The sequence below is a fragment of the Rhododendron vialii genome, chromosome 10a (assembly GCF_030253575.1).
Source record: "Rhododendron vialii isolate Sample 1 chromosome 10a, ASM3025357v1".
NCBI classification, from domain to species: Eukaryota; Viridiplantae; Streptophyta; class Magnoliopsida; order Ericales; family Ericaceae; genus Rhododendron; species Rhododendron vialii.
The window spans coordinates 16,700,677-16,721,077 of record NC_080566.1 but is presented as its reverse complement, the minus strand read 5'-3'; the positions used below and the strand labels follow the sequence as shown (position 1 = coordinate 16,721,077).

Sequence of the window (20,401 nt, the reverse complement as noted above, 5' to 3'; positions counted from 1 at the left end):
TATTTATTTTTGCCTGAATCGCCTTCGTAGGTTTTCGACCTAACAAGCTTGCTCTAATTTTTGCTTGGGACCGCCCACCCTTGTGGTTTTCGGCCCAATGAGCTTCTCTCAGGGGTAGTAACGCTTGAGTTGATCCAGGTTAACCAAGGTACTGAACTCATTACCGTCGAGGTCGATGAGCTGAGCCGCTCCTCCAAAAAGGATAGTCTTGATTATGTAAGGCCCTGAACACTTCAAACGAAACTTACCACGGGGATCGAATATAGGCTCCCGAATCTCCTTTGTAACCATGTCTCCTTCAACCAAATTCCTAGACTTCACTTTCTTGTTGACAGCCCGTGCGATCCTTCGCTGATACCCTTGAACATGGTATAAGGCACGACGTCTCCTCTCATCGAAAAGCATGAGTTCCACAAACCTCCCGCTGAGCCATTCAAATTCTGTGAGTCCGCACTCTGCCATGATTCTCAATGACGACATTTCAAGCTCTATGGGGAGTACCGCTTCCATCTCGTAAACCAGAGAATAGGGTGTTGCTCTTGTCAATGTTCGAATTGACGTCCAGTACCCCCAAAGTGCTAGAGGTAGTTGCTCATGCCAGTCCCGGGCGGACTCAGCAGACTTTTTGATAATCGTCTCAATATTCTTATTTGCCGCTTCAACGGCTCCATTCGTTTGACAGCGATAAGCAGTCGAATGATGGACTTGGATTCCGAACTCTTCGAACAACTCCAAAACCCTGCCTTTGAAATGAGTCCCGTTATCTGACACGAACGTTTGAGGTACACCGTATCGATAGATGATGTTCTTCCTGATAAAATGGGCAACCTGAACTGCAGTTAGGGTTTTGTAAGATTCGACTTCCACCCACTTGGTAAAGTAATCTATCACCACCAAAATGAACTTGTGACCGTTCGAAGCCGACGGTCTGATCATGCCAATGACATCGATGCCCCACACAGAGAAAGGCCAAGGAGAAGTCATGCCAAAAAGGTTAGAGGGGGGAAACATGCATTAGGTTGGCATGGATTTGGCATTTGTGACAACGCCGTACAAAATCCACACTGAGATTCCATCGTGGACCAAAAGTAACCCTGTCGTAGGATTTTCCTAGCAAGCATGACACCACTCATATGAGGACCACAGACTCCCTCATGAACCTCCTCCATAATCCTTACGGCCTCAGAGCCATTGACACAGAGCTTGTGCATCCCACAATGGGATCTCTTGTATAACTTCCCTCCACAGAGGATGTACTGGGCCGCAATCCTTCGTAATGCGAGTTGATCCTTCTTAGAAGCTTCAGGCGGATACTCCCCATTTTCAACGAAATTCCATATGTCGTGGTACCAGGGTAGGCCATCATCTACATCATTGATGGCGTTGACATACTGATAGGTAGGACAGTCCCGTTATTCGATCAGAATAGGGCGGAGTTTGACACCTAGAGGAAGTTCGACCATGGAAGCCAAGGTTGCCAAGGCATCAGCGAATTGATTCTTCAAGCAGGGAATATGACTAAAAGTAACCTTATCGAAACGAGGAATGAGATCTTCCAAGTCCTGATGATAAAGTTTCAACTTTTCTTCGCGAACCTTCCAGTCTCCGTTGGCTTGAGATACGACGAGAATAAAATCACCAATGACCTCGAGTTTTTCCACACCGAGGGTAAGAGCGGCCTCCATACCAACAATACAAGCCTCATACTCAGCTTGGTTGTTTGTGACATCGAAATTGAGTTTGAACGCAAGCGGCATGTGAGAGCCATCAGGTGTAATTAACAGTACTCCGATCCCATATCCCTTCTGGTTGGCTGCCCCATCAAAGTAAAGCGTCCACACGTCTTCGACAACTGTTAGCACTTCCTCATCTGGGAACATGAAATCTGAGTCCTCCGGTCCATCAACGGAATGATCAGCTAAGAATTCTGCAACTGCTCGTCCCTTGACAGATTTTCTCGTAACGTATTCAAGATCGAACTCTGCCAACAAGAGCAACCAACGTGCTAACTTACCAGTAAGTGCTGGCTTCTCAAACAGATACTTAAGAGGATCCATTCGAGAAATCAACTTCACTGGATAAGCCAGCATGTAGTGTCTTAACTTTTTAAAGGCCCAAACAAGAGCCTAACATGTCTTTTCCAGAGCTGTATAGCGTTCTTCACACCCCACCATCTTCTTACTTAATTAATAAATGGTCTTCTCGATGCCCTTATCTCCTTCTTGAGCTAGTAAACACCCCATAGACGATGGATTCACAGACAAATAAAGTATCAAAGGCATCCCGGGGATCGGCGGCATAAGGACCGGAGGATTCTGCAAGTAGTTCTGAATGGACGTGAAAGCCGCTTGACACCTGTCCATCCATACAAATGGAGTATTCTTCTTTAGAAGACGAAACATTGACTCGCAAGTCAAAATTAACTTGGCGATGAATCTGCTAATGAATTGAACCTTCCCCAAGAAGCTCCGCACTCCCTTTTCAGATTCTAGTGGCTTCATTTCAAGTACAGCCTCAATCTTCGACGGGTCAACTTCAATCCCACAAGTAGTGATTAGAAAACCAAGCATTTTACCTGCTGTGACCCCAAAAGTGCACTTCTGCGGATTGAGATGCATTCTGTATTTACGAAGTCATTCGAAGAACAGGGACATGCCCCTCACGAGTTTTTGACTTGGCAATCATGTCATCCACGTAGACCTCAACTTCTTTGTGCATAATGTCATGCAGAATAGTCGTAGTAGCGCGCTGATAAGTAGGACTGGCATTCTTTAAACCAAACGGCATGACCAAATAACAATAAGTCCCCCATTCAGTGATGAAAGTTGTCTTCTCACGGTCTTCTGGTGCCATGAGAATCTGATTATAACCTGAGAAACCATCCATAAACGAAAGCATGGCATGCCCTGCCGTATTGTCAATAAGCACATCAATATGCGGCAGGGGAAAATCATCCTTAAGGCTCGCTTTGTTCAAATCTCAGAAATCGACGCATACCCGGATTTGTCCATTCTTCTTAGGAACCGGCACAATGTTGGCAACCCAGGTGGGGTATTGAGAAACCATAAGGAATCCAGCTTCAATCTGCTTAGTAACCTCATCCTTGATCTTCTGCACCCAATCCGGCCTCATCCGTCTTAGCTTCTGTTTTACAGGTTTGGCATTTGGCAGTAGAGGAATTCGATGCTCCACTATCTCCGGGTCAATGCTAGGCATGTCTTGATGAGACCATGCGAAAATATCACTGAACTCCGTGAGCAGTTCTTTGAAATCCTGATATTCCTTTGGAGACAAAGTGGAGCCCACTTGAACCATTCGGGGATCGTTTTCATCTTTCAAATTTACAGAAACTATTTATTCTTTTAACGGCTGAGCATGCCTTTGATCTTCCCTTTCGATGAAGGCATGGACTTCCTTGGGAATATCCCCATCGAAATCTATCCCTTCATCGTCAGGGTCGACACAGTTTATGTATAAATCATCAAAGTAGTCAGAAGTGGATTCTTTCATTCCAAAAGGCCCTTCGGGGCTACCAAGTACAGCAGAGTCAAACTCAAAATAAAAGCTATGACGTGGAGGGCCAACAGGCACAAACTCCAACTCGACTCTAGACTCAGAAGACTCCGTGTCAGACTCAAACTCAGACACATCATCAATGCAAGTTAAGTGCGGTTTGAAAATGCAATTTTTAAGGCTACCATTGGCTTTTGTAATAAGAGAGATGGGATCCTCGAGGGCGTCGAGCCCAAGCATGAGCACTTCAGCTTCCTCGGCCAAACCCACTTGGGAGAACTCATGAAACAACTGCTCCAAGCTTCCCTGATTAAAAGACCCAAGCCAGTCAGTCTTGACCTTCAGCTGGTTGAGCTTCTTATTGAATTCGATCATTGCTGGCTCCTCATCGCTATTCGACCAGGTGTCGTTAGCGAAAATCTCAAAACCCGGTAGCAGCTCCCCAGTCTTTGAGTCAATAAATGGCTCAGCTGGCCCCGTGTAAACAGTGTTTCCCTTCTCGCAGACGAAGTAGCTGTTGGGATCACCATAGAGAGTTCGAGGTTTTCCCGTACATTTCCTTTTTTTGGCATCATTGGTTGAGGCGATGTACCTCAAACCAAAGCGGCCCTCACAGGAAGGAAAAGTAGGGAACTCCGGGATCCCTTGCTGGCGAATCCCTAAGCCCAAACCAAGTAGATAGGACATCCTCCTCATAATGTCTAAAGCGACAGAGCTTATGATGAAGTCCCCATCCACATTGATGGCCAAAACGGAACCAGATGTATCAAAGGAGAAACCTCCAAGATCCACGTCTTCTTCACCGTGCATAATTCCCAAAACCGGAGTACCATCCTCCTTGAGTGGGCGAATGCCTGAGTCCCTGTAAATCGTTAACGTGCCAGTAGGAAGTCCCAGCATGACTTTTTGATGGAGAGTAAACGGCACAACCATGATGTCAGATCTGTGGAGCCATGGTCTACCAAGCAAAAGATTGAAAGTGGCGGGGATGTCAACAACATGGAATTCGACATCCATTTCAAAGCCCTCAGCATCAAGCTTAAGCATTAGCGTACCCTCAACCACACGATGAGTGCTGTCGTATGCCTTAACAGCCATATTGGAAGGCACAAAGTCCTTTTTGGTCAAACCTAGACGGTAAGCCACCCTTAAAGGGCAAACATTGATTGCTGAACCATTGTCTATGAGAACAGTCGAAACCCAAAGCCCTTGGCATTTAATAGTGATGTGCAAGGGGCAATTGTGGTTGACCCCTTCAACTGGTAGGTCCTTATCGGTGAAGATTACGATGTGCTTGGAGGTAAGTGGGAGGATGAGAGATATCATCGCTTCGGGGGTGATATTAGCTAAGATCTCAAGACGTGAAAGGGTATGCTAGAGTTTCTGATGATGCTCACGAGAAGAACAAATCAGTGCCCAGATTAATATAGCAGCGGGAATCCGCTCAAGTTGTCTATGAATCATGTCCGTATCAAAGGTGCCGGTAGGTACCTCAAACGGTGCAGACCTTGGGAAGGTAGAAGGCTCGTTCCTTTGGTTAGAAGGGTTGGACGAGCTTCCAGCCTGCTATTTGTCCACTCCTCGTAACATTATGAACACTTCCCAATGAGGGCACAACCTAAGGGTCTTGATCAATATCCCAGAGGTCAGCAGGGACTTCACCCAGTTTGCGCTTCCCTTTGTCGGCTATGAATGCTATCGCATGAACTTCCAAGTCTAAACCCAAATCCTCAGCCAAGTCCTTTACCAAAAGTGTGTCCCAAAAATCCAGATCCTTGACCGCCGCAACCTCTACAATAGGTTATGGATTGGCCATAAAAGGAACATCCCAAAGTCTGCCATCAGCTAAGGAACAGTTAACAGTCCAAACCTCTGCCCCAACTTGGATATTGACTGTATCATACATCCCAAAGATCGACTGGCGGGACAAGGTCTGTGACCATGATACTGCAGTCCTCCCTAGTCAGAAAAGGAACTGTGGGGTGCGGAAGTCCTTCGTCAACAATGTAGAAAGTGGGGTCCTGCTCGACATCAGATATTGAATTGCCGAGCCTGTCAAAAGTGGAAGGGAGAAAGCATTCCCCTAGGACACGAGGTTCTTCTTGAACAAAATTGTCCTCAACAAAGTGAGTCATGTAATCTAGTAAGGCATAGCCTTGAAGAGGATTAGAGTCGAAATCCAACGGAAATTGCCAAGCGGGTTCGGGATCTCAATAGTATTCCTCTTCGGGAAGCATAGGTTCAGGTTGTTGGAACAACATGTACAAGGAAATACCATCCAAAGGATCGAGCATCGCCTGGTTGTGTCCGACTTGCCATTCTTCATCCCAAGCCTGGTCCTGCTGAGGGAGTGGGAGATAATCAAGGTGTAACGGGAAGCCTTCTAGCTCAAGCTGGTTCCATTCTTGGATTATAGGGGCGGCATAATCATTACCGTCGGCTATGGACCAACCCACAGCCTACATGCTGAGTTCAGGCTCTTGCTCGAAGAATGTTGGTAACGCAGCCCTGGACTGACTTTCAAAGTTTCGAGAAGAACTAAGATCTATTATAACCGAGATAGGATCACGACGAGTCGAGGTGGGACCAAGTCGTACAGGATGGATAGGGTCATCATGGAGATCACCAATGATTTCGTTGAAGAGATGAAAGCCTATCTGGAGGAGTCGAAGACTTGGATTAGGACGAGAAGGTTCTCCAATGTACATGAGTTCTGCTTCTGACCCCGAAGGTATAGTTACGACTGGTTTAGGTTAGTTCACTAGGATTATATGGTCAGTGGGGTTGAATATGGTGGAGCAAGGGTCGATTTGAGTGGAGCTAAAGGATATGTGGTTAATATGGGGAGCAGCATTGTGCTTTAGCATAAAATTAGAAATGATGTTTGGTTTTGGAGATTGGGGGGGGGGGTTGGAGCCTGAAGGGTCCCTTCATCTATAAGATCCTGAATCGCGTGACGGAGGCGGAAGCAGGAATCTGTAAGATGACCAGCCCCTTGGTGATAGACGCAATAGAGATTGGCTTTGAAACTAGGTGAAGGATTTTTGGGTAGAGGAGTCGGATCAAGGGGTTTCAGATATCCCGATTTGATTAACTTCTCCATAACAGAGGACAACGGAGCCTCAAATGCAAAGAAACTACGGGGTTGGTTACGAGGACGGTTGTTCTGTGAAGTCTGCACTTGATTAACATCGGCAATATGATTGGCAGTGTTGGAGGAGGCGTTGGTGCCACTGGTCGCTGTGTTAGAGTAAGTCCCACCCCCAAACAATGCGTTAGTGTTTCCAGAATATGCCTGAGGCTTCAATTTCGACGGGTTAGAAGACTCCCCTTTTGACAGAATCCCACTTTGCAATGCATCCTCGATGGCCAAGCCAGATTCGAAAAAGGTCTCAAAGTTGGCAGATGCTTGAACTAGGACCAAGTGTTTGGCATAGTCCGGTTGAATATTTCGAGAGATAATACGGAGCTGGTCTCTCTCACTGGGACGCTTAGTCATTAGGGCGGCTTTGGCCCTCCACCTCTTGACAAAGTCCGCGAATGACTCTTTGGCTTCCATCTTTGTGGATTCCAGTTCTCGTGTCATCATCTTAAGCTGGGAATTGTAACTGTACTACGAAATAAACGCAGTGCCGATGTCCTCCCAAGTCCTTCTCTTGCTAATATCGAGCGACAGGAACCAATGGAAAGCTGACCCGGATAGAGTCTGAGGGAACAGTTGTGACATGGCTTCGGGCTCTACAGATAAAAGCTTCATGGCAGCATGATAACTATAGAGATGAGTCTTAGGGTCACCGCTGCCATCAAACTTGGCCAAATCTGGCATCTTGAACTTATCGGGGAATCTGGCATTGAGATACAAGCAGAGGCGGTCTAAGTCAATTCCCCGAGCATTGATCTTTTCAGATTTGGAAACAGATTCCTCCAGTTTAGCAATTTTAGCCATAAGAGTGGCCATGTCAGGGTTTGGAACGGGTCTCGCAACAGCGGGGTTCAAGTTTGCCGCTGCCGGGCAAGCTTCTCTCGGGTTGGGCTGAACTATGAGTCGTCCTGCATGATTCGGATCTTCAACAAACATAGGTTCTGCATGATCATCCTCGTCGACCTCACCCCTTGCTTCTGCAACTAGCGGGAGACGAGTGTTAAAGAGGTCGTTGAGCCGAGTAACATTGGCGTCGGTCTGAGCGGCTCTCTATTGCATGATGGCGATGCTATTCTGAAGATTCATAAACATAGCTTCCACGGTGAGTGGTTGCGGTCGATCTGCCATGACAGAGGTTTCGGAGGAACTTGATGAGGATGAAGGAGTTGGTGATGTCGGAGGTTTGATTTCCTGGATGACTGACGATGATCTCGATTGAAGAGTAGCCAACAGAGAACGCGGAGACCCTTCCGTCGTGACTGACTAGGACTGTAACCTGATTAGCCTTTGAATCGGATTCTGATGCAGACGTTCCCAAGTGGGTTTGCCTTTCTGCTTCGATACTTTCCGTGGCGGTGCAATGATTTAGAACTTTGCTTGCAGTAAAGCAAGAAAAGGCTTAATAGGGGCCTTGCAGTAACTTTAATCTAAATAAAAGACTAAAGCGAAAGCACAGCCAACGTCGCAAGTGTCATCCTAGACTCTAGAACAAGAAGATAAGTCTGTCCTAATATGTTCAGACGCCGCCATAGTCCTCGGAATTCTTTTCGAAGGTGTATCCTTACTTGAAACAAATGATCCTAAGGGATGTCAAAAGAACCCTAAACTTTTGACTATATTGCTATTTGGGGTTTCAACTTTGAAGTTGGAACAACTTAGCATGAATGTCATGATGCCATAACTGGAATGGCGTGAGCGGCACAGCGCTGTTAGCCGGGCGGTGTAAGTAACAAGGCACTTGTTACCTAATTGGTGTAAGCATCATGGTGTTCTTTACATTGTTCCAAATTTTCCGTTTGAAACCTCAAGTAGGCTCATAGGCAGAGAGGCATAAAAGAGCTTTGACTTCCTATAGGTCCATCGTTTCTAAGGACTTGAAAAATTGAAAACATGCATCATTGCAATACACAACTCTTCATCGGGCCATAGCAGTGTCCTAATAGGTTTAAGACAGACTCGACAGATCGAGATCCTAGGAGCCACCCTAAACATGCTTCTACGCAAGACGGAATGTATGTACAGTTCATGCGATATGGAAAGCAGTAACACGTAGGCAGCATATAAGGTTTAGATGCAAGTAGATCTTACCCTGCGGGTACCTGTCCTATTTGGAGAGTTCTAATGCTTTGAATATGCAAAGGCTGGTTTTGGCTTATAACAGGTTCCTCGGACTAGGGCCAAAGATATACCTCCCGCTACCTACGTAACCGCAGAGCAACGGTCGAACGGTAGAATGACCCATCATCGTCGGAGGTTGTTGGTCATTCGGGGTCCTCGAGCTCCGGTAAACCATGCCGGATTGCCAAAACGATCCAACAGGGCTTATCCCACATCGATGCAAGTGAAGAATGCTAAAATTGTTAAAATAAAAGAAGAATCGCAAAATCGCAAAATGCCCTTTCAAATTTGGCTCACTTTATTTAGTCCATTTTCAGAGGAAACTACCCAAATGATCAATCGAGAAAGTCCCAGATTGGATTGGCCGGACACTTGGTCCTATTAAATCACCATTCCGACCTTCGGCAGCGCGAAGCTCACCATTTTGACAAACCTTTGAGCGATTGATCACAAGTGTATTAAACTCTAAACATGGATTAATATTGGTTTGATCCCCAGCAGAGTCGCCACTGTGGGCAACGTGCCTTTTCAAGAGGATTTCATTTCCTCTTAAAATGCCGGTTCGAGGGAGCACTTAGCTGGACGACAAGCGCTCGCAAAATACAGAGTCGCCACTCGAGTTTTGAAGTTCTGGCACCAAAGGAACCGTATTTCGAAGCACCTGCCGCGCTATTTTGATTTGAAAAAGTTAAGGAAGCAGTCCGTCATAACCATATCTGGGTTCGGGAGCTAGGTTATGAGAGGGGAAGGGTTTTAAGGCACCCCTCTCACTCAATCCGGAGATCGGTCTCTACTTAGGCATTTTGTGAAAATATTTGTGATTCTTCTTTTATGTACCAATTTTAGCCAATTAGGGCGGGGGAACAGTTAATCTGGGATTAAAAACTGTAACAATTTGTAGGATGTGGTTGAAAACAACGTGGATGAATGATATGCTAGAAAATAAATGGGATAAAGCCAAACTCCGTGACTGGATATTAAAATAGCGCGTTGGCGGGGATTTGGTACATCCAGCAGCCAACTTGCAAGCATGGATCTGCCAGCATGCAAGTCAACCATCGCGCGGCAAACTCACTCCATCGCGCGAAGGTTTGGATCTAGTCAATAGGTCCAGTTTTATCTCCTTCTGGGCTCTGGAAGGACCAGTGCACACCTAGAAAACAAGCCAAACTGTTTATATGTACTGAAAGTAAATAATTATTACAAACAGAATGGACAGAGGATAAATACAACCCCTAAACAGCGGGGATGTTAAACAATGGTCATGGACCAAGCTACCCATGCAAGCGCAACCACTGGAAACAGACAGACCATCGCGCGATGGAGTAAATTCATCGCGCGAGTGTCATGACTGGACTTCCAGGAATTGCTTTGCATGCCTAGGCTCTGAGACATGTTCAAGAGCAACCCAGGGGCATTCCAATGTAACTAAATAAATAAATTAAGCTAAACTATGGATTTTTAACATGCAAAACAGTGGAATTAATTCTAATCATGCTTCATAGTAATTTAAGATACTACGAAACAGAAAATAACTAGCACCCCGTCCCCACGAGGACCATCACGTGCTGACTGGAACCGTCGCGCGATGTTATGGATCCGTCGCGCGCGGGTGTGCTAGTAACACAGCTCTTGTAGCCATGCTGACTTTTGGACCAGGACTGGTATAGATTACCAGCCTTGGCCCTGCCAGCCCCCCTCAGGGACCAAGACAGTAATCAGTAAGGAATTATACCTTTTGCTTGAGTGTTTTGAGAATGGATTGAACAAGGTGGTAGAGCTTGGAAAATAAGTGTATGAAGGTGATTAGTAATGAAGCATGAGGGGTGAGGGGTGAATGGGATGGTGTAGTCTTTCTTGCTTGAGACTTTTTTTTGTAACCCTTTGCAAGATGATCAATGGGGGGTATTTATAGGACAAGAGAAGGTGTGAGGTGGGTGAAGGGCTTGGCCTAGTGACCAGCCAACAAGGTTGGCCAACCCTCCTTGGTGGAGGAAGTGGCCTACAAGGTGAGGGGAGTGGTTGTGAGGGTGGTGCAAGCAAACGCTGTTCAGTCGACGAAAACGGGGTTCCCAGGTCAATAGCCTCCTAATCATCACAAAATTCGGCTAGAAAAAGGTGAAAACGACAGGTGTTGACCATCGCATGAGGGTCTAGGTCCATCTTGCGATGGTTTTACCCACCCACGCGATGGTCAACAGTCAAGGCTTTGACTTTGACCAACACCTGGCAAGTAAGGCATCGCGCGAGGGATTCAATGGGTCGCGTGATGGTCAACCCCTGAGGTCAGGGTTTTGACTTAGGGTTTTAGGGTTTAAGATGGATTTTGCTCACTCCAAGCTCAAGCCATTTCACTCTCAAGACTGTTTTTTATCTGATTCATCATCGGGGAAACAAGAAACCGAAAAAGAAAGTAAATCAATTGGGAAACTAGATTGGGGTGTTTACAAGCTACAAAAGTGGCTTAGCTGAAAAAGCACTTTTGGCCTGCCCAGAAAATGCCTTCACCATTTGAATTCAAAATCCTTGGCTCTTACCTATAAATACACCCCTCCACTCAAGGAAAAAGGGGCTAGTTTTTCATAACCTTTCTCTCTCTTCTTGCCTCTACACCCACTCTTTACTTCCAAACCTTGTGAATGTTATTCTCAAAAGACATTCTTTAAGCACTTCACTCCATTTTTCTCACCATCAAAGTTAGTCACTTACAAACTTTAAGACCTCATCCACCAAAACACCCAACCACCGCACACACCCACATCTATCTTTTCTCACCCGATCTCGTCCACCCACATTATTCATTGTCCGCTATCATTTCTCGTCGTCCGTCCCCATTCAAGCTCAAGATCAAAGGTAAAAATCAAGTTTCCTTGGGTTAGGCTCTGTCCTAACCCTGAGGGGGCTTTCCTGTCATCAGGCTTAACCCCTTTTGGTTAAGTTTTAACTTAAAAATCATTTCCAGAAAATAAAACAGTCACTGTGCTGAAGATACCACACCGCGCGGCACTTTGATGCATCGCACGATGTAGTATGTTCAAGCGCACGGCCTTTTGTTAGCTGCTACCTTCTTCTTCAAACTGTCTGGGTCATGAACATACTTCGTCAAGCTTGTTTTTGTTGCTGATATGTTTGTCATTAGCGCTCTCAGAACAAGACCATATCTACAAGCCATGTTTTATCCTATAAACAACATTTTCTTAATCATCTCAAGTGATTAAGTACGTCAAAAGTTGTTTTATGTTCAAGGCTTAAAGAAATGGTATTGTTTCGAGATGATCCAGTGTTTGTATACTTTCTGATGTTTCTGAAAAACGGCGCACGTGGTTTACAATATGCCGGGCGATGTTCTGGATGCTAATGACAGTCTCGTAACAAGACGAGTACCCCGCACGGCATTACAGTATGTCGTATGATTGGTGGCCATAGTCCAGGCAGTTTGTTGAGTAATTCTTTCTTCTTTTCTTTTGGGCATCATACTTATCTTTCCTGTACAGTAAGCACCACGTACACATCAACATGATATATTTTCCTATGTCCTTACCCCTTTTATTTTTTTATTAAAGAGTTCCATTTTTCAAGATATGTATGAAATTTTTCCCTTTGAAAATGTTTAGTAGAGACCGGTTTACACCGGACGAACGGGGTGTTTTTTCAACAAAATCTTCCACATTCGAAACGTGGCTCCCGAACCCAAAGCCTCGACGTTTTCGTTAGACCAAAAGCCTTTTTCAAACGAGTTCTCGATTTCTCGGATCATCCATCTCAAAAATCCAGGTGGCGACTCTCGAGCGCGCGTCGGTCGAGGAGCCCACAGTGGCGACTCTGCTGGGGAATCTTTGCATTAATAAAAAATTTGGGAATTAATACATAAATGAACAATCTTTCGAAAGTCTGTCAAAATAGTAAGCTCTGCGTTGCTGAAGAACGGAAAGGTAACGTAACAGGATTTCATATCCGAACTAGGACTTTCATTATTGTTCGCTTGTATAGTTTTCTCCAAAGTATTGTTAATGGAGTGAGCCAAGCTTGAAAAAGACATCTTCAAAGGGGATTTTCAATATCTTTTGGAAAAGGAAACTTTTTTATCCTATACACTCTACACCACACAAACCTCGCCAGTGTGTTTCAGCAATCTTGCTCGGTTCGCCGGCGACAAGTTCTCTCGGGATGCCTTGCAACCCTCGACGATGATGAACCATCGTACTGTTCGACCACTGTCTTGCAATACACTTGACTATGGGAACTATATCTTGGCTCTAGTCCGGGGAACCCTATTGAGACCCAAACCGGCCTTTGCACTTGTACAATAACCGTAGAACCATCCCAACTAAGACAGGAACCTGTGGTTAGGACTTATGTGATATATCCTGTTTATGTGCTTCCCTTTTCTGTACATGCATATCATTCATGCATCATTGCATTTTACAGGCTAGAGGATAGGGCTCCCTTAGGATTTGGTCGGTCTAGGAGACCTCAAATCCTTGGAGTTTGCGACACCTCCGACGTTTGTCGTGACCATACGGCTCCCCTAGTTCAGTCTAGCCTTAAGGAACATTGGTATCTGGATTCTGGCAGTCATATTGTTCTACCTCAGATGGTCAAGATAAGGAGATTGGCTTTGGTTCTGAAGCATTCGGAATTTAACCTGCCAGATAGCACCTACCCGGATTGTACGTTGGAAATCTTTTGTACAAACACCTTAAGTGAGATTTGAACCACGGTAGGTCCTTAGGACAGTCTAGGAGACTCTAAATCCATGGAGTTTGAGATACCTCCGGTGTTTGTCGTGCTCGAATAGCTCCCTTGATCTAGGACTAACTTTAAGTGTGTGCGTATCTGGATTCCAACGGTCATATTGCTCTGCCTCGAATGGTCAAGGTAAGGAGATTGGCTCTGATTTCGAAGCATTCGGAATTTAACCTGCCTGACAACACTTACCCAGATTGTTGGAAATCTTCTGTACGAACACCTTAGGTGAGTTCCGGATCGCGGTAGGTCCTAGGCCTAGTTTCTAGGAGGCACGAAGAAAGGAAGGACAAATATCCATGATGAGTTGATAGTTTCCCCTTTGCTTTGTTGCCAGTTCCGAAACATTGGTCGTCCGCGAGAAGAGGTTGTACCTAATTGGTTTCGTCCACTCCGAAGACTAGTTCGAATAGACACCCTGGAAGGCACGCAGTTGTTTGAAGTTTAGATAGTACAGGAAGGACAACCGTCAACAGAAACACCTCCAGAACCCTCAATAGAAATACCACTTGAAAATCCCTTACCAATGGCCGACCAAGGAGATGGGGTAGAAGAGCTTAGGCAAAACATGGCCGCTTTAGATACTCAATTTAGACAATCCATTGCCAATGTCGACACACAACTCAAGACTTCCGTTGCGTCCATGAAGAATGACATGATCATGGTGATAGAGCCCATGCAAGAAATTAGTGATAAGCTTCAAACCAGACCTCCTCCACAGTATGAGCAGCCCAAAGAAGAAGCACCAGCCATGGATCCTAAGCTAGCTACTCTTATTGCCAAAATCAGCAAGCTAGAAGAGTCTGTTCAAGAAACCAGGCGACTTGGGAAAAGAGAAGTCGATATGAACAAGCTGTGCTTATTCCCGAACGCTAAATTGCCGGAAAAGTTCAAAGGCATGGACTTTGCGAAGTTTGACAGCACTGGTGATCCAAAGGCACACCTTCAGGGGTATGTTGGCTCTCTCACCATGCAAGAAATTGAAAAGGAAGCCATGGCACAATTATTCCATGAGTCTCTGTCCAGTCCAGTTTTGCAATGGTTCCTTACTCTTGAACCATCTAAGAAAAGGACTTGGGAAGATATTGGGACAGCTTTTGTAGCTCAATATGATTTCAATATCGATCTAAAATTGACCACGAGAGAGCTAGAAAGCACTAAGATGGGTAAGAAAGAAAGCTTCACTGATTTTGTTAAACGCTAGAGAGTCAAGGCCGCTCAAATGCAAAATAAGCCGGATCTCAAGGAACAGATACGAATCATAACAAAGAACTTGCCAAGCTCTTTTGCCCCATACATGGTTCTTTCCCAGGCCGCCCCAAATTTTGAAACTTTCTATGACTCTGGATTGGCTGTAGAGGAAGCCATGTGGGACGACACCCTAGAGAAAAAGGAAACAAGGTCAAAGTCCAAAAGAGCATATTCTGGTAACAGTAACGTTCTTTCCAGGAATGTCAATCAGGATGGAACTTCATCCGCCAAGCCCGTAAAAGTGAACCAAATTTTTGAAAAACCAAAATCCCAAAATCGAGTCTTCACCCAATTTAGCACCCCAAGATCTGCATTACTTAAGAAGCTCACAGAAATCGGGGTATTGAAACCTCTCTCACCACCATAAACCATTCCACCAAACCAAAACCAAAGTGTTTACTGTGAATTCCACCAGATGCCTGGCCATACCACCGACAATTGCATTCACCTTCACCATGAGATTCAAAACCTCATTGACAATAAGGTCATTGACACCCCACCTCTAGATAAACCAAATACCATTTCAAACCCTTTACCACAACACAACACAACACCCCTTTTGGCATTAACCAAATCACCTTAACCTCATATCAAACCACCCAAGGTTTTGATCCAACCCTCTTCATTACCCCTGATACCAAACCTAAGCCGATTGTGAAAATTCCCGAGGAAATTGCTTTTTGCTTCTTTTGAGAATGGGAAAGTACATGGGGAGACCTCATTTCAGGTTGGGAAGAATTCGAAGTAGCCAACTTTTAGGGGGATGTTAAACCACCATTCGAGCCTATATGGGAAGTTGATTGGCAGAATGTTCATGCTGACCCTCTCGATGGACTTTCTCTATAAATGATGTTCGAAGGCCAGAACGAGAATTATCAGATCCCTCAAGTAATTCCCAAGCATGAATGGGACCCAACCCCAAGTGAGTATCAACTTTTAGCCAGGGATGACCCGCTAGATATGTTTTCTCTACCTGCAATGTTTGCTGAAGAATACCAACCCGAGATGACAGCCTGTGGTTGGCCAGAATTTGTTTCAGACTTCTATCATCTCAATAATTTTGATGACTATGTCGGCCATACCCCATGGCATTCGAATCCAGGGCTCCCAGAGCCAGAGGAAAAGGTCGTCTGCAGCGAGTTTAACCCCATGGATTACATTGTGGAAGAAGCAGAATCGGAACCATCAGTCACCTTCCCGAAGGACGTCAGAGTAAGTCCATGGGTCAGAGTAAGTCCATGGGAAAGCTCCGAAGTCATCAACATAAAGGTGGGAAATGAGGAATAGACTGTGAACAAGGCAGTAGTGGAAGTCGAGTAATGAAAACCAGAGGACCTTTGGGAAGACCTAGCTATCGCTGATTTAGCATCTAACCTCCAGGATACCACCATTGGAACCAAGCGCAAGGCTCCGATCGACTTATGGAGTGAAGAATCAAAGTATCGCCAGATTGACCACCTGACCAAGAGTGGCCGTATCTATCAACCTCCCAACCTCCAAATCGGAGAATCCTCTAACCCCGCAGCTCTACCAGCCAAAGAACCCTCAAACCCTTTCACTACCTTGACCAAAAATACTTTCCAACCTTTTGCTCCACCAACCAAAGAGCCTCCCCGTCCCGAGAAAAACTCTGAAGGGATGGTCAAGCAATAGCTCGAACAGACTTAAGCTAAAATTTCTATTTGGGATGTACTTGTTCATTCCACTCGCCATCGAGAAGGGCTCATCCAAGTCCTCTCCCACCTGAAAGTTCCCTCTGGTATAACCCCAGATGAGCTTGTGGCACTCATTAAAACCATACCCATCAAGCGTGCCATAACCTTTACTGATCGAGATCTGCCTGCCGAAGGAACAGACCACAATAAGCCACTCCATATCACTCTGAAATGCCATGGCAAGTGGGTTCGAGTGATTCTAATTGACAATGGGTCAGCCATCAATGTTTGCCCACTCTGTGTTGCTTACTGCTTGGGGTACAAAAATAAGGACTTCTCTCCATCAGAAGTCAAAGTCCGAGCATATGACAACACTCGTCGCGATGTGATTGGAACCCTCATGCTCCCTATGACTTTCGGATCTTATCAAACTGAGGTGGAATTTTATGTAGTGAGCATTCCCGCTACTAGGAAGGCCCTGGCTGCATCGACCAAATATCATAGCTGTACCCTCCACCCTTCATCAGAAAATCCGTTTGGGACTTGAGACAGGAATGCTCACTATTCACGGAGACTCTGGGATCCGCGCACCTACTGAAGACAATGCCTCGCTTTTGGAAATCCAGTACAGGGAATAAGACATTGCTCTGGGAGGCTTTTCATTGGATACTTCCGATGCTGTCTTTTCGGTCAGGATTGATAATGATTTCGTCATTAGCAATGTTGCCATAAAGATAATGAAGAAGATGTCCTACATGCCAGGTCTAGGATTGGAAAAAAATCTGCAAGGGCCTGCGAAGTTTGAGGCCCGTGGGACCCCTATGCGCACTACTGGCCTTGGTTACTTGCCCTCAAACGGCAGTAAAGCAAACAAGGGAGACAGATTGGAAGACTATTTTGTTAAAGAGAGAGCAAAACAAGTCTATCAAGGTTAGCCAGAGCCATTTTGGGATAAAGAAACTAATACTCTATTGCCAGGGTTCGAGATATTCGCCAATGATGTTTGGCCGGAAAGTGAGGAAGAATTAGAGGTTGCTAAGGTGCTGGAGAAGCCAGCTGATTGGATCGAGGTCTTTAACATGGGGAGTCTAGCGGCCTTGTTCAAGGAAGACGAACCAATGGGTACAGTCATGGAAGCTGAAGTATTGATGCTAGGACAGGAGGTCCCCGAAGACCCAACTTCGCTCATCATGGATGCTGCAGGGGATTACAAAAATTGGATTTTCATACCAAGTGCAACGTGCCAAGGGTCTGATTCTGAGTCCGAGTCCGAATCTGGGTCATTCAAGTCTTCTAAGTCTTCTGAGTCTGTTGAGTCTAAGTTGGTGCCTCTTGGCCGTACTCCTCATGGTTTGTACTTTGAATTTGAGTCTACCCATGTGTATGGTGCCCCTGAAGCTTTTGCTGATGATGAAATAAATGAACCTGATTCCGCTTATTTCCCTGATCTTGAAAGAAATTGTGTCAACCCTGATGATGAAGAGATCGATTTTGATAGGGACACGTCCCTAAAGAAATTCGATCCCTAGTTGAAAGAGAGGACGAGAGGTATGCTCAGCCTGTAAAAGAAGAAGTTGTTATAATAAATTTGAAAGATGAAGGGAATCCCTGAATGATTCAGATCGGTTCCGCACTGTTTGCAGAAGAGCGTCAAGCTCTCATAAGTTTGCTAAAAGAATTCAAAGATGTTTTCGCGTGGTCACATGCTGATATGCCCTGAATCAATCCTGAAATCGTGGAACACCGGATCCTCCTTTATCCCGATGCAAAACTTGTAAAATAGAAACTAAGACGCATGAGACCTGATTGGGTGCTTAAGATTGAGGAAGAGGTCACCAAACAGATCAATGCAGGATTTCTAATAGTAACAAAATACCCTCAATGGGTTGCAAACATTGTTGCTGTCTCCAAAAAGGATGGTAGAATTAGGGTCTGTGTTGATTTCAAGGACCTCAACAAAGCAAGTCCAAAAGATGACTTCCCATTACCACACATTGATATGCTGATCAACAATACCGCTGGACATGCTTTGCTTTCCTTCATAGATGGCATTTCGGGTTATAATCAAATTCTCATGGCCTCAGAAGATCGGGAGAAGACCACATTTGTCACTGAATGGAGAACTTTTTGCTATCGGGTAATGCCTTTCGGGCTAAAGAACGTAGGATCCACTTATCAGCGAGCCACTACGACATTGTTGCATGACATGATCCACAAGGAAGTAGAGGTTTACGTTGATGACATGATCGTTAAGGCCAAAGAGCGAAAAGGACACCTACCTACACTCAGAAAGTTCTTTGAGAGGATCAGAAAGTACCAGATGCGCCTTAACCCGGCCAAATGCACGTTTGAAGTCACAGCTGGAAAAATGCTCGGATTCATGATTACCACCCAAGGTATCGAGGTTGATCCGTCCAAAATCAAGGCTATTTTAGAAATGGAGCCGTCACGGTCCGAAAAGGATATAAAGAGCTATCTTGGCAAGGTGTAGTTTATCAGTCGGTTCATTGCCAAACTAACTTCGACCTGCGAGCCAATCTTCCACCTGCTCACGAAAGGTGTGCCATTCAAATGGGATGACAAATGCTAAAAACCTTTTGAGGAGATTCGGACTTATCTACAAAATCCATCGGTATTAATGCTCCTTGTGTCAGGAAAACTTTTGATCTTATACCTTTCAGTCACTTTATCTTCTATGGGGTGTATGTTGGCACAAAAAGGAGACGATGGGGTTGAAAGGGTTGTATACTATCTGAGCAAGAAGATGGTCGGATGTGAAGAACATTATACTCCATTAGAGAAGACATGTTGGGCACTTGTCTGGGCTTCTAAGAAATTAAGACATATGCTGGCCTACCCAGTAAGGCTGATTTCTCGAATGGATCCTCTCAAGTATTTATTCGAGAAACCGGCTCTTATGGGAAGGATGGCACAATGGCTGCTGATGTTAGCAGAATTTGAATTAAAATATGTCACCAGGAAGTCTGTAAAAGGAAGAGTTGTTGCTAAATTCTTGGCCGACTGCCCAGTTGAAGGAGGCGAAGACGCTGAGTTTAAGTTTCCTGACGAAGACGTAATGACTCTAGTTGAAGATGTTTGGAAGTTGTATTTCGACAGGGCTGCAAATCAGAAAGGGTTTGGAATTGGTGTGTTGCTAATAGCACCCAACGGATCTCACATTCCACTTGCATTCAAGCTAAACTTTGAAGTCACCAACAACCAAGCAGAATACAAGGCTTGCATTGTAGGTATGGAAGCAACAATCAAAATTCGCATAGAGAAATTGGAGGTGGTGGGAGATTCCAACTTGGTAGTATCACAGGCTAACGGTGACCGGAGAGTCAAAGAGGAAAAGCTAAAGCCATACCATCAGGATCTTGAGGATCTCATCCCCCATTTCAACAAGGTAACTTTTACTCATATACCAAGGCTCAAGAATCAATTTGCGGATGCTTTGGCCACGCTGGCATCCATGGTTGAAATTCTCATTGGTGTGAAACTAAGGCCAATCATGATCGAACAAAGGGATACACCAGTATACCGGCATGTCATGACCATTGATGAACCCAATGACGGTTACCCTTGGTATTCTGACATTTGAAGATTCGTGGAAAGAGGAGAATACCCCATTGAGGCGAGTAAGAAAGATAAGATCGCCCTCCAAAGGATGGCAGTTCAATACATCATCTACGGAGGAAATCTATATCGAAGGTCGCACTGCAGCATGCACAAGTTATGCATCCACGGTGCAGAAGCAAGAAGGGTGATGGAAGAAATCCATGAAGGTGTGTGTGGCCCTCACATGAACGGCATGATGCTTGCCAAGAAGATCCTCAAGCAGGGATATTTCTGGTCTACTATGGAGACAGAATGTGTGGAATACGTGCGACGATGTCACAAATGCCAGATCCATGCCAACCTCACGCATGTCCCGCCATTCGAACTACATCAAATGACTTCACCATGGCCTTTTTCA

The 20,401-nt window shown here is 45.2% G+C and overlaps 1 protein-coding gene across 1 annotated transcript; it reads left to right on the top strand.

Annotated features, from left to right (window-relative positions):
• The first annotated feature begins 19,189 nt into the window (after positions 1-19,189).
• LOC131302955 (uncharacterized) lies at positions 19,190-20,026 on the top strand. Its single transcript, XM_058329747.1, has one exon. It carries the CDS (start codon positions 19,190-19,192, stop codon positions 20,024-20,026), a length of 837 nt encoding a protein of 278 aa, XP_058185730.1.
• The last annotated feature ends 375 nt before the right edge of the window (positions 20,027-20,401 follow it).